The 14,716-nt window shown below is 38.5% G+C and overlaps 1 protein-coding gene across 8 annotated transcripts in view; it reads right to left on the bottom strand.

Annotated features, from left to right (window-relative positions):
• The window catches only part of CARMIL1 (capping protein regulator and myosin 1 linker 1), a 183,478-nt gene that overhangs the window by 28,867 nt on the left and 139,895 nt on the right, over window positions 1-14,716 (bottom strand). For all 8 annotated transcript variants that reach the window (XM_072034847.1, XM_072034848.1, XM_038174389.2 and 5 more), the window contains 2 exons: window positions 13,282-13,369; window positions 9,968-10,117 (listed from right to left, as the gene is read on the bottom strand). In XM_072034847.1, coding sequence (XP_071890948.1) covers window positions 9,968-10,117; window positions 13,282-13,369 — 238 coding nt within the window. The remainder of the gene's footprint in view (window positions 1-9,967; window positions 10,118-13,281; window positions 13,370-14,716) is intronic.

Raw genomic sequence — 14,716 nt, 5'->3', positions numbered from 1 at the left:
TCATCTAAACCACCCTGACCTTTAGAGTCACTTTGTACAGTAATGTTTTCTGAAAGAAAAAGCATAGTGCTGCATTAAAATAAGCTCAATAGACTTGGCCTTGAGCTCTTTCATTTTGCTAGCCAATAAACCTTTTTTTTTTTTTACTCCTACTTGCTGAAATTTGGCTAATGGACTGTACGATATTTTGCCAAGTATTTCCATGTATTCTTTTAATAAAAAATCCTGCACTTTCATCTTTCAAGTCATGCAGAATCTCCGGTAATAAGTATTCCTGCATGTGGATATCCAAGGCCTTTATTATGAAGAGTAAAAAAAAAAAAAAAAAAAAAATGCATTAGTTAAACTGAACAGTTTCTAAAACTATGAAACTGAATTTTTTATTTCTTCTTCTGAATGATTATCCCACAAAGAAGCCTGCCTGCAACTATGTCACCTGCACAAGAAAAAGCAATTCCCAGCATTATCAGTGCTGTTTTCCAGTTGCTCATGAAGAGGCTAGTAGCATCTTCTGCAGCAGCTGAAAACAAACAAACAGGATGGTTCCAACTGATTTACTTTACTTAAAAATTAAGTACAAAATGGGGAGCTGCTGCAAATTAGATGGCAAAAAACATTTTTTAAGCCTGTGTGCTTATGATTGTTCATTACCTTCAGCTAGCAAATGCTAATTCAAAAATTACTTGGTTCATGACCCAAACTAAGACAAAAAAGCTCTTGATTTCAGCAAACAGTGAGGCATGGGCAGTTTTTAAAGATATTCTTAGGAAATTCTTTAAAGACAATGATCATATGCTTATCATGTGCCCTGGGCAAGAACATCTTTAGAGCAGGTTTGAGGCAAAGTCTTACTGAATGGGAACTGTTGTACCTGGCTGCCCTACAGCTTCCCAGGACCGAGAACCAGCATGACTTCAATACCCTCTCCTTTCTCTCTACACTTTTAAGTGGACAAAACCCTCCCAAAAGGAAAAATATTTACCCAGGCAAAAGCCACCAGTCATCTTCCCACCATCATTATACCCATTGAGGGCAGATAATGCAATAGTTTTGCCTGCTCTGCAGCAGTGATATTTCAAATGAGAAACAGTAAAGGGAAGAAAACCATCATAAAGAATCAGATGCAGATTACCCTGGATGGAGACTAGTAGCCTCTCTGCTCAGAATTATGATGGACTCTTTTTCCCTCAGGCTTACTTGAGCTGCTGCTCCTTTCTCCCTGAAATTTGCCTCAGACACCTTCCTAGGACACAGTAATATTTAATGTCCTTCAACCACTTTTGAGATATACTTTGTGAATATAAAGATTAAAAAAGCGTATCTTCAATTTTAAGTCTTGTCAGAAATTACTATACCAAGATATCTCCCTATTAAGATGGGGAGATGTCTCGATAGAGAACAAAATCGAGATACCCACCCTTTTTGATAGGGAGGTATCTTGATAGGGAAATACCAAATATTCTATTCCTTGTATGGAAGGCAGAAATATTTGAGTAGACAGACGTTTTGTTTCAAAACTACAGTTTCTTCTCCTAAACAAACTGACAGACAGGGTCAATCATAAATATCAAAGAGAGGATGACAAAACTCGAAGGCTGATCTATACAGAGCTAGCATGTAAATAGGATCCACAATTTTAATAATGATGGTTGGCCAGACAGTCATGGGAGAACACACAAGCCTAGGGGAGACAGAAACACCAGGAAAGAAGGGGAAGATGCCTACCCTGCAAGGCAGAACTGCTCACCTGCATGTGAAGAATTAAAAGCTGGCTAGCAACAAACCATCAGGTTTTGCAATTACCTGGAGCATATAGGTACAAACTTCCCCTGGAATATCCAAATACCATGGTATTAGAAAGGACCCACAGCTAATATGTACAAGATAAAAAGATGCTCAGGTCAGCTCCGAATAAAACTATCCTGACTCTTCAATCACTTTGTCCTCCTTTTCTGCTCAATGTTTTTAGTTCTCTTCAACATCTGCTTATAGGGCTTTTTTTCACCACTTTATGTGCTTTTGGTTTCAGATCAGCATTCCAATCCTGTCATCACTTCTGACTTCAAAAATTCACAGTAATTTAATCTTTACTCCCATGAAGTAAGATCTTAAAGCAGGGAGATACCCACCATTTTGCAACGAGGATTTAGCTGACCTGAATAACAGGAGAAAAAAGAATCTATTTACCTCTAAGTTTCCCTCTAGTCTGAGAGAAATGTTCTGAGAGAAAGCATGATAAATTTTTATATAGGATTATGTGACACAGTTGTCTGTGATAGCAGGGATGAGATTTGATGACTCAGAAGCTCTCTCTCAGCCTTCTGGCACTATGCACACCTGCTTTATTTTATAATTTCTGAGTCCAGTAATCTAGTTCATTTTAGCCTCCTTTTTTGATGACAAAACATAGCTCTATAACTGCCTTCCTTAGTTCTGACACTCTCTCTCTTCTTCCTGTGAGCAACTGTTCTTCACCCCCACAATATGAGGTCTCAGTCTTGCCAAGCAGAAAATGACAAGCTTCCTGTTCTGCATGAAACAGGAGCAACGAAGCACTCCCAGGAAGACAGAATTGTGCATGTGCTATTTTTAGGAGGCTTTCCAGATTTCAGAGTAAACAAGCCTGCTCCACACAATGCAGACAAGTAACCTGGAGCAAGCTATTCATTTGAGACACTGGCAGAATCAAAAAGCAGCAGAATCCATACTGAAAGCCCCTCAACCCCTTGAGAAGGTCAATTTGCCAGGTGTTAATTGAATCAAGAAGCACTAAGGCTGCAGACAGATGTGTGCTGTAGGAGCAGCACCACCAGAGGTTATTCTCAAGCTCTTTGCTACTGTCCCTCTGCCAAGGGCTCCTGAATCTAGGTTTTGCCAAGAGCTCCTCCAAAGGAGCTCTTGCTAATCAGCTACGGGAAATACCAGGCATGTTTTTTTAAACAGGAGCTGTGGAAAGGTGAATTCTGGATGGGATGGAGCAGCCGGGGGTGGCACGATCTGTAGATTTCACAGCTACATGAGGAAGACCTTTGTCTGCCACAGACTAACTTCTTAGTAGTAATCTCCCTCTTAAAACCACGGCAGGAGAGCTAACCCTCAAGTTTCAGTGAGCGTTTTGAATGCTCCTTTAGTGTGACTTTTTCACCACGTGAAATAAAATGATGGAAACTCTGTAACTGCAAGACAACTACTGTCACAAAAGACAAACCTACACAGCCTCCTCTCCATCCTCAGTATAAGTCTGGGTCTATTCATGCAAAACACAGCATTGCTATTGGGAGAAGACAAGCTCACAATGGAGAAGTGTCACGATGCAAACAGAACACCCAACAGCTGCAGTTCATGCCATTCATTTTAATCTAAAGAGAAAACAGTCTGCAATTTATTTATTTATTTAAACCCAAGCATGTAGTGCTATTACTAGAAGCAATTCACCACTTCCTTCATTTATTTCACATTGCAGCAGCAACATACCGTAAATTGTGAGGAAGAACTCTGGACTCTCACTCAGAAATCTCCATTGGTTTAAGAAAAATACATTCTATAGCAATTATGTACTGCCTCCTTCCACTCAGAGACACCAAGAAAAGGCAATGAAAGTCAGTAATCTTTTAAATTGTTTCAGCTAGGAACACATAACCCCCTCATGAGCCTGAAAGAGAATGTAGTGTGTGTTCAGTGCATGTAACAGGCATTGAACAACCACACATAGGGACCTCTAAGGGTTGTAAGGTCACTGCAAAACTATACATAAAGGTACTCAGGAAAAGATAACAAATATGTTTGCAACGGGTAACAAGTATTTGCAATTAAAATTAATGTAATCATAATACCGATGGTTAGGCTAACACACAAACTTGAAAATGAACAAGATATTCCCGGTTTCTGCCAAATTATCACACCAGCTCCCTTTGTCTCTTGCTTTCTCAGACTTGGTGCTGTATGTTTGGGGAAGGCTTAGCCTATGCTGTGTGCCTCCTGGTGATGTTTTCATACGCTAGTTTGGGCTGAGTCAGAAATATTACTAGTCTCCCACGGAGGTAGATTTGCTTGCAGGCTTGTGATGGAGCCTTTTCAGAAGCCCAAAATATTCTCATATGCCATTATGCCAATTCCTAGCTTCCCACAAAGCACTGTATTTGCTGTACATAAATGGCCCTTTTCTGCTAATGTATGTAAAGGAAAAGCTAAGATGTCCCCATCGATTCCATCTGGCATTCATCTGGGCTGCTGCCATTGCCCTCATCCCTGACTGCTCGTTCCTGCTGCTCGGGGATTGTTCTGGGCACTCAACCAAAGGACCAAGCACCCTGCAAACTGACCCAGGAAAGGGAACCTCTGGAGAAAGCCTAATTTTAAGGTGAATGAATTCCCACACCCAGTTTGTAACGTGGCTGCATGAACTCACAAGTGTGAGTGTGTGGGCTGGAAAGAAGAAACTGTACAGGAGAAATGGAAATGCCCTTTACAGCCAGAACAACGTTTTTTGCTGGATTAAGCTGGTTGTAGCGCTAAAGACTTTTTTTCTAGCAAGGGAGAACATAAGGAATCCAACAGGAATGTTTGCTTTTTTTTTTTTTTTCTTTTTCTTTTTTTTTCTAGCAAGTGTTTAGTCTTTCTTCCAAAAAGCTGCTTATCTATGCCTTAGAGAATTCTGCTGCAGGCAACAGAACATCAAGAATCAGATGCGGTAGTAGGTGAGGGACCTACATATTTCAGTTTTTCTTCCTACAGTGTCTGCACACGTGTACATATGAACACGTCTTTTTCTCCTTCCTTTAGTGAAAGTGACTGGAGGGATTTCTGTTGCTCTAATTTATTTTGGCTTTTGGGGATGGGGGCTTTCAGGTAGTGCTTTGTGAATTTTCTGAATTTTGGTGTGGTGAATTAAATTTCTCACTTATTTCTGAAAACACTGAGATCTACTTACACTTAGTCTCTTCCAGAACCTATGGATTGATTGGTCTTAATCTGGATATGAAGTCAATGTGCTACATTTTTGACAATGGGTAGTTAGCCCTTTTCCAGGAAAAAAATACATGCACCTCCCTACAAAAGTTCTGTTAGTTCTGCAAATTATCTTTTCTATTATACAGGTGAAACCTGTTGTTCAATAAAAGCGATAATATTAATATAATGCACATGGGATTTTTGTTATTGTTGTTTTGTTTGCTTGTGTTTTGTTTGTTTCTAAAGAAGCTTTCTTCCATTAAAGCCATAGCACCATTTCTATGGTTAAAGTTAGAAATCGATCAGAAATGGCTACGATTCAACATTCATCACAGGCAGTCCTTTCCTATTAGCTACAAGCATTTTTGCAAATACATGGTTTACTGTTCCAGCATTTCAATCTTACACTGAAATCCTTTAAAGAAGATTTATAAGCAGACTTGCTGTGTATTACAACCTACAATTCCTCTTCATTTTTCAAACAAATTCCTATCATGCTCCTTCATAATGTAAAGTGACCTCTGCTTTGCTTTAAAAAAAAAAAATACTTAGTGTGGCTGTATGCTTGTCACTGACTACAGTAATAACAATATAGAACTGAAATGGATATTTTAAAGAGGAAAAGTACACAGATTTCCAGTAAAAAGAAACAAATAAACAACAACAACAAAAAACTATGGCCCTCAAAACTTTTCTGTACACTGTGGCTTAGCTTTGGTGACCTCCTTTTTGTATTCAGAAGACCAAATACTGGTATGGAACCTCAAATGATGGACATACAGCAAACTAACAGGGAATGGTCTGTTTTAAAGCTTGCCTCAAGCTTTTAGCTTGAGAATTTAAAAACAAACAATTTTTATTTATTTATTTATTTTTTAAAAAGGCCTTTACAATGCAACTGTCTAACAGTCTAACAAAGATGCACTGTCACTTTTTGCTGAGGAATTAAGCACTACTCAGTAACTTTTACTTCTGCAAAGAACTAACATCTATGAAAAAATAAATTACAACTAGATGCATTAAACCCAATTAAATCAGTTAGTATCTACCTAAACAATTACATGTAGCAAGATTCATGATATTCAACCTCAGAAAAAGGGGTGTTCTGTTTAGTTTTAAAATACATGTATTATTTTAAAATGTATCACTTGTCATATACACACAAACATTCTGAAAAAATCTGCTCTTTTATGAAGTTAATTCTTGATTGAGTCTAAGCTTTGAAAAGCAGGCCACAGTTTTTCCTTTAATCTGAGAAAAACAAGTAATTTTTTGTATAAAGACTTGCATTCCATTTTATTTGCATGCAACTTTTATCTAATGACTTATTACCATCGATGCAGCTCTAATTAAATGTAGACAAGTAAGACAGCTGTGGATTATGGAAGCATCAGTTTACAGTGCTGTGGCTCTGGGAGATCAGAGGTTCTCGAGTCAGTAACGTTCAAGCTAGCATGTCCCACACCAGATCACTCAATCACCCTCAATGCTCTTCACAACCCCTTTAATGGACTAGCAAGCTCTGATACAACTGACAAATACAACTGACAGGTCTTTCATATCTTGGTCTCTCTGGACACAGTTAAAGGCTAGGATGAGAACCAAGTCCTACACTGAAGCTAATCAGCTTTAATTACTCAATTATTGTATGCTATTTAGTATGTCCTAATTCCCACAACAAAAAATAAAAACAGAAATAAGATTGAAAAATCCTTTTTATTTTATTTTTTTTCCCCTCTCCTCCCCATTGCATTTTAAAGGCATATTTGTGATATTTCATTCTGTCTTATCAGTTGAGGCATATCAAACTCAGAAGTGAATGGATGGCAACTATCTACCCTGGCATGGGAATCCCCTGGGCTGCAGGTGCTCTCCACCCTACTTGAGAACATGTGGGTAGGCTTTATAACAGACCAGTACCTGTTTGTTTGCTTTGTCTCCATCATCTGAAGTTTCAGACCAGTACTCTAGCAGTCCAATAAACCTTCCTGTCTTACAATTTCAGTCAGTGTGTAAGAACAAATAGCTCATAAGCATTTTATTCCAAATAAACCTACCTCACTCAAAATTATTCACCTAGTTACAGAGCTTCACAATCTCTCTGTAACCAAAAGACCAGCCAAAAATCAAAACTGAACCCAGAACCAGATTTTCTCCAATTTGTTCAAATACAGTTTCAAGGGGGGGCTGGCACATAACAACAAGCTGTTGTATACATTGCCTCAGTCAGAAAACTGATCCTCAAAAGGCTCACTGAAGAAAACAAGAACAAGAAGAACAACAGGATTACTGAAAATAATGGACTTGCACATCAATCCAGTTGTGCAAAAACCAGCTCTGCCAAAATGGTGGTCCAAGCTCAGCACTTCTCCAACAAGCCCAAAATCTCTTCTTGCCCAAACATTTTGCCAAATAACTGGAGGAAAGTAGTAAGGATTTGTGGAAAATGAACTGCTCAGAAGAGGAGTTTTCTCATCCCAGTGTCACGATCAGTCTCATTGCATATTTAATAATAATCTTCTGATAACAGGAGATAGGTGCACAAACATGCAGAACACCAAGCTGCAAACCAAGGTTTCCCATTTGAGGTTTGCAGAATACACAGCCAGGTGCACAAGCTACTCGCACAGCAAAGACGTGCTTAGGGATTTCCAGTGGCCAAACAAGGCAGTGTTCTGGATGAATGCCATTTTGGATGTGGGCTCTAAATAGCTATTTCTAATTTAAGATTAAAAAAATAATCAAAGGAAATTAGGTTCATAATTCTGGTTCATAAAACCATATGCTTCTCTTTCTAGTAAAATCTTTCAGGAACATATCCGTTTCCTGCACTGACCAGCTTACAAAGCTTTTACTTCTATCCCCTTTAGAAGACTGCTCATTTCCATGCAATCTGCATGATGCGTAAATGCCACAAATCTTGTGAATTTTTCTAAGACAGTATGTGAAATTCATACAATTTTCCCATAGCTTAAATACATGACTTGTAAAGTGCTATCCTTCTAGGTGGAGTTAGTAACTTCACGTAAGAAATCTGTTCTTAAGATGCTTTTAGTAGTAAAAAGAGCACCAGCTCAGTAAAAATACCTGCATTACTCCGCCTCCCGGGGCTATCTATTTATCTGTGTATTTTTACAACAGCAACCAATATTACTTGCACCCAGGATGCAAAAAGCAGCTCTTAAAAAATGATTGCAGATTTTAATAAATGGATTCTTTAGCACTGGCTAAGATTACCGCCTTGTGTTTATTCGATGCTTCACATTCTCTTTAGAAATTAGGTATTGCTGAGAATCTGGGTCACAGGGGTGTTTGAATCTCTGTGTGTGATGAGGGCGAATGAAGCAAATGAAGAGATATATAAACACTTCTCAAGGTAAGTACAGTTAACATCTAATGCATCTTTTAGAGTGTAGACATCATCACATTTCCATTATTTTAATATGACCGAAGTGAAAGATAACAACACAGAGATAGGATTCTTTCAGATAACCATGGTGATGTGAGGTAGAGGCAAGAGCTATTTTTAAAAATTTCAGTATGACTGTTTTTTACAACCTGCAAGAATAAATTTAAGGAGGGAAGGTGGGGGCCAAAATGAGCACTTAGCTTTTTTTTTTTTTTTTTTTTTTAATATATACAAAGACAGCATAAAAAAAAAAATAATAACTTGCAGATACAGGGTTCAGATGCTAGATATTTTACTGGAATGTTTCCCTCCCACAGGATTTAGGGTTCCAAACGATTACTGAATGTTAGCTATAGAAAGCTTATGCAACTTGATAGTACCACTGATGAGCCAGCTGATGCAGTCCACAACACATGCCTCACAGGGATTTGTGATGTTCAGACAAATGCTGCATCAAATCAGATGTTGGTAAGGTACGAGATTTGGAAGGGAGAGAGAACTATTTAAAGCTGGTATTTCCAATGTTGGTGTGCTTTCTTTTTGTACCTAAGCCAGACTGACAGACAATTGCTGCAGCAAAGAGCAATCCTGCTCCTTCACTTCAGCTGTACTTGTCTGACTCCGCAGTTAGTCTGTTCAAAGAGGTGAGTCAACAGAACTTCATCTACGAAAAGATGTAGCTCATTTTTTTTTCTGCTATTTTATCCTCTTGTGAAAGCACACAGACATGGAGTCAGGTAGGAGGGCAGAGGAGGAAGACTGTCATGTACAGCAGTGACCACCTATTATACTGACTAAGTTATAATATGGAAGTGCTACCTCAAATTCCCATTTGCAGTAGAGTTCCACAAAAGACTGAGCTGAGTGGAGGTGAATTTGAGATTGAAAACAGTTAGCAACCTATTTATTTGGAATTCTATCAGTTTACGTCTTGTAAAGGACGGCATGGAGCCATCTTTATTATAAAGTCACAATGGGATTTTATAAGGCACTTGAATGATCTATGTTCAGCATTCTTACTAAATCTCACACTCCTCCTAACTCAATTACTTTTGAAAAGCTTGCCCTGTAGGATCACTTGCAGCCTGGTCTTAAGGTTTTAAGACTTCTTCTGTGCATCCAGAAACTGATTTAAAAACATCAACTTATGTTCACGGCCAAAAATATGACTTCCAGGCAGCAGCAATTTTTGTCATGGTTCATATAAATCCACCTCAAGTAGAATGAAGACAAAAGCAGAAATCAGCATGCAGTCAAAGAATAGCATGCTCCGATTTATTCCTGCAACTGAAGCTCTATGAAACTGTGGCCAATGAATGAGACATTTGTTGTATTTGTGTTATTATAGCACTGCATGCAAAAGAATGACCTTTGAATAGGTACTAGAAAAGGAGAAGTAGGAAAAAAAAATTTCCTTTGCTTAGCAGCAATATGTAACTCAGACAAAACATTCACAAGCTGACATCTTTTTTTTTTTTTTTTTTTTTCTTCCAGAAGCCAACTCTTACCTTCTGTTTCCTGATTCCATGAAACAGCCAAATGGCACTTTTAGAAACATTTGTCTTCCAGTAATTTGTAAACCAAAGAGGCTGAGGAAATGTGTCTTACCATACAGGTGTCCAGATCCTCTAAACGTTCTACCTCTGTCAACTCCTCAACCATGAGGATCGAGCGTTTAGTTGGTTTTTCTTCAGCTAACTCAATTTCCAGTGATTCCTGCTGTGGAAGCGGTTTGCCACGTCTGGTCAAATGGTCAGCCTGGATCAAAACAGTCAGTCAGGATAAAGACAGGAACATATCAGTCAAAGTTAAAGAAGACAAACCAAACCAAATGAGAAAATCTGGGGGAGTAATCACGGATCCTAGAAGATCATTTACAAAGCTTGGTTGTGCATGTTCATCTTCACACAGTTTTGGGGCAAGGATTTTTTGATGGAAAAACCCTTCCATCACACATTCCAAGAAGGAAGGGAAAAGTCTAATTAAAAAAAAAAAAGTAAAATAAAAGACAACATACTTTTATCTTATAATAAAATTAAGGGTCTTCCTCAGCATTTATCCCGTCTTTATGATAAAGAAAACAAAAGGGGTGGAAGAGAAGCTTTGTTATGTATCTTTTTTTTTTTTTAATTAAATAATACAGAGACTTACAATTTCAGTTAATGTCAAAATTGTAAGCATACTCCATATGTGAAAAACCAAGGTAGAGTAATTTGTTCTCCATCTAATAATTATTATGCAAAACAGTTACTTCCTATTGGATGAAGGTGAATTTGTCACTGGACTGGAATGACGGCTGTTCAGAGACCAGTGACCACAACCCAATTACAATCTTTATTAGCAAAAGTACAAATTGTACTCTTGACTGGGTACAAAGATTACCCAATCAGGAGTACAAATTCCCACCCCAAGCAATAAGCATCTTTGAGCAGAATACCAAAGCTAAGGCAAATTATCAGTAGCCTGATGGCAAATGATCAACATCCAAGTGAGAGTAATATGGAATTAACACAGAAAAAAAAAAAAAAAAAAAGAAATTGATAGATCCGTATGATAAGAGTGTTTGTTTGTTTGTTTTTGTTTGTTTGTTTGTTTTTTTTAAGTCTCTGAGAGGAAAAACTCAAACAGCAATAAAATGCATTATCAGACCTGCATAACCAAAAATTGTTGCTAAGAATATAAAGAATACTATATAAAACACTCTGGACTGTGATTAAAACAGAGTGAGTTCATGTAGTCAGTAAAATCATGAAATATTTTCTAGTTCTGTTGGTAAAGAGAATACTACATAACATTCATTAAGAGCACGTGATTGAAGACCAGCTGACCCAAATAAATTAGTTACAGAAGCTTTAGAAGTGACAGCTAGGGAGAGCTGTAGTCCACTGCTCAGCATCAGCAGAACTCCAGACAACCAGTGGATTGTAGTTCTGTTTAACATCAAAAGGGTAAACAGATGACCTGAGTAAATTATAGCTCATTTAGTCTAGCATCTGTTTAGGCAAAAACAATTGGAGAGCTGTTACGGATTTTTCTTTAATCATACTAAAATAGCTGGAATAGTAACAAATGCTAATCATCACCACTTTAGGCAAACACAGGTATTGTCAAGGTATTGTCTCATTTCTCAAATGTGCCTCAAACACAACTGTGTCAACACAGCACACATAGATGTTTGTAGGTGGCTGAATTACTACTGCCTGACACTCCAATTTAAGGAGTTGTCACAGAACTGTATCAATGCATTTAATCTTTGCTTTATTAAGATCTAGCTGTCAACTCCCAAATTGCAGCTCTCAATTGGAGATTAACACTGACAAATTTCACAGTTCTTCACGAGCATTTTTGAGATCCATGCTCTTCAACATTGTCATCAATGGCACTACCTGAAAAAATCTGCAGCTAGCAGAGAGATGGGAGAGCGCTAAACAGCAAAAAGGACATGCTGCTAATGCAGGCCAAAATGGATCACATGCTAAATCAACTCAAATCAGATGTACAGCTCCTTAAGAACAAAGAGCACTGGCCACTAGCTATGGACACCATCCTGAAAAGAAGAGACTGACAAGTGTCCAGAAGCCATTGCTGGGGAGGAGATCAAATCCTGATCCAAACCCAGTCCTGAAAATGAGCTACCACTGGAACTCCAACAAAAAGAAGGGTTTGTTATGTCCTTAGCTGTATAAATATGAGGAGAAAAGAACATCAGGCAAAAATAATTTCACTCCTCTATTCCCTGTTGGCTAAAACCCAGGCTGGAATGGCCTGTCGGATTCTGTATTTTAAAAGTGACTGCTAAACAGATGGAGAAAGTGCAGAGGATTGTCACTGAAGAGACTCAAAGGCTGGAGAAAATGACTTACTGTGCAGGAGTCAGGGTATGCCCAAATTTTGCAATGCCACGAGACAAAAACAGCCCAAAGCTCCTGCCAGCTGAGCCTGCTCCAGAACCACTGGAGCTAATGAACATGCCACTCACACAGCAGCCTGATGCTGTTACGTAGCTCCTGAGGCCAGAGGTTGTATCTTTACACAATGCTGCTCTGTATCGTGGGGACACACCCTTAAATAACTCAGACTTTTAGTGTATTTAAAAAAAAAAAAGTTTTTTTTTTTTTTTAAAAAAAGTGTTTTGATTCCTGTGTAGAATGGTAAAGAAATAAAGAGGAATTTATGGTTCTCTAATCTTATGGAGAAAAGCGTCTGAAAATCTCATGACTGAAAGCTGAAGCCAGAGAAATATCAATTAGTAAAGGAAAGCAATTTCAATCAAGAGAATGACCACCCACTGGCTTCTTTAAAAAACAGTACTGGATTCTCCTCACAGAGTCCCACTCCATAAGAAATCATAATGTTTTTCTGTGGATAAAAAAATGTTTATTTGTCCTTGTCTTGTTGAAGCAAGTACCTTTATCAGAAATAACAGTGCCTCCTGGCAGCTTAGTACCTTCAAATAACACCCAGAGCATTTCCTTTCCTATGTTTCCATTCCTTTCTCTTGAAACTTGATACCTACATTTCTGAAGTAGTCTCAAGATGTATTCATTCAGGAAATAAGGTCTCAGCAGCTTCCCTCTAAAGAATGAGATTTCACTCATTTCAAGAGCAACCAATCCCCATCATCTTGCCAGGACAACTATGGGCACTTAACTTAAGAGTCAATCTTACATCTCAAAGGCATTTTTAGCTCTATATCCAAAAATACTGAAAAAGGTAATAAAGCAAATATGTGACACAGCCTTTTTGAGGCTTAAAGCAAAGCAGCACAAATCCCATGATTATTTGTCAAATTATGTCAGTGATACCAGTGAAAATAAGACTGGAACCAAAATGGAACCATGCTAGGGAGTAACTAAGTCATGAATGTAACAGCACTGTTGAGATACCCGGTGTATTCAGATATTAGCCATGCAAATACTCACCAGTTTGTGATGGCAGTGGGAAAGTGCATCCAGAATTTCATCCACAACTCGGTCAGACAGGAAAGAAGCCACTGTCAGCTTTACTTCACTGTGTGAGGATTAAAAACGAGACAGAAATTTTTAATTCACACAGGAGAATTTTGTCTTTATGACACGTTCAACAGTGCAACGATTATCCCTGGTGTTGTCACTTCATTTGAAATAAAATATTAGAGGGTGTGAGGATACATGACTGCAGGTTTCAGAAATAAACTTATGAATCACACAAACACAAGAGCCTCTGTACCATATTTAACCTTCTAACATTCTTCTAACAGCTGAAACGAAAACATCTGGGTACGAGCTGTACAAAAACCACATATGAAATGCAGTAAGGAACACTCCGCCGCTGAAGTCAGAGAAACACAAATGTCAGATGAATAGGAAAGCATTGCCTAACACTACTACACTGAACAATTACGATCCATTCAGACATTTCCTCAACTTCTTTTTGTATTTGCCACTTGAAGGGCAACTGTACAACACTGATTCTCCAGTCTTTGCCATCACAACTTGGTTACACATTGCTTCGTCTTTTTGCCCTAAGCAACCACTTTCTGTCTTGCAAGCTTCATGTCAGCTATTCCTATTACACCAAAGTACATGGGACACCAGCACATCAGTACACTTGACTGAGGTTTCGCTAATAACTTCCCATCAAGGAAATGTGTGCCTTGAATTACTCCCTTGGGGTCCCGTATTTGGCCAGAGTACAAAAGGCTCAGGCTGTGGAGGGTGGTTTTACAGCTGACAAGCATGTAAGCCTGAACTGCAGCCTGAAGCTCCATCTCTCCTGAGCCTTTGGTTTCAAGGTCTGCTGCTTCAGCTGACCCTCTTAAGTACCACAACTTTATTGTAAGGTTCTTAAGCATGAATTGAGTTGCTTTGGAATAACAAAGCAACTTCTGTCTAGCGCTAGAATTATTGCTGCAGGAAGCCTGAAGAAGAAAGGTAAGAAACTCCTTCAAAAGGTGATGCAATACAACAGAGGTAGTCTAATGACCAAGCCACAGTGAGAAGAGAATGAGAGTGGAGAAGAGATTTCCCTCCATTATCTTCATACTGACTTTAGATATTATAAAGCAGGAAGGGTTACTGCCCTCACCCCACAGTCTTCACTTTATAGGTGGAAGGGGGGAAGGGACACTGTTACTGTCTCAGGACAGATTTGTTTGATAGGATTAAAGTGAAGAAAAATCACTCCCTGAACCATTTTAAACACTCTGAAGGCATAGCTAAAGTCTTTAACACGTTTTCCTGCCAATTTTGCTGCACCCAGCAAAACTAAATTTTAAGTCTTACTGTTTTTAAAAATAAGCACTTCTTCCTCTTCTGTAAATACATAAGCATCTCCATGCAAAATGACATGTTTTTCCATCATGTAGAAAGGATTTCT

This window comes from Anas platyrhynchos, chromosome 2, assembly GCF_047663525.1.
Source record: "Anas platyrhynchos isolate ZD024472 breed Pekin duck chromosome 2, IASCAAS_PekinDuck_T2T, whole genome shotgun sequence".
Classification (NCBI taxonomy): domain Eukaryota; kingdom Metazoa; phylum Chordata; class Aves; order Anseriformes; family Anatidae; genus Anas; species Anas platyrhynchos.
Note: the sequence above shows the minus strand (reverse complement) of the source record. Positions and strands in the feature narration are given on the sequence as shown.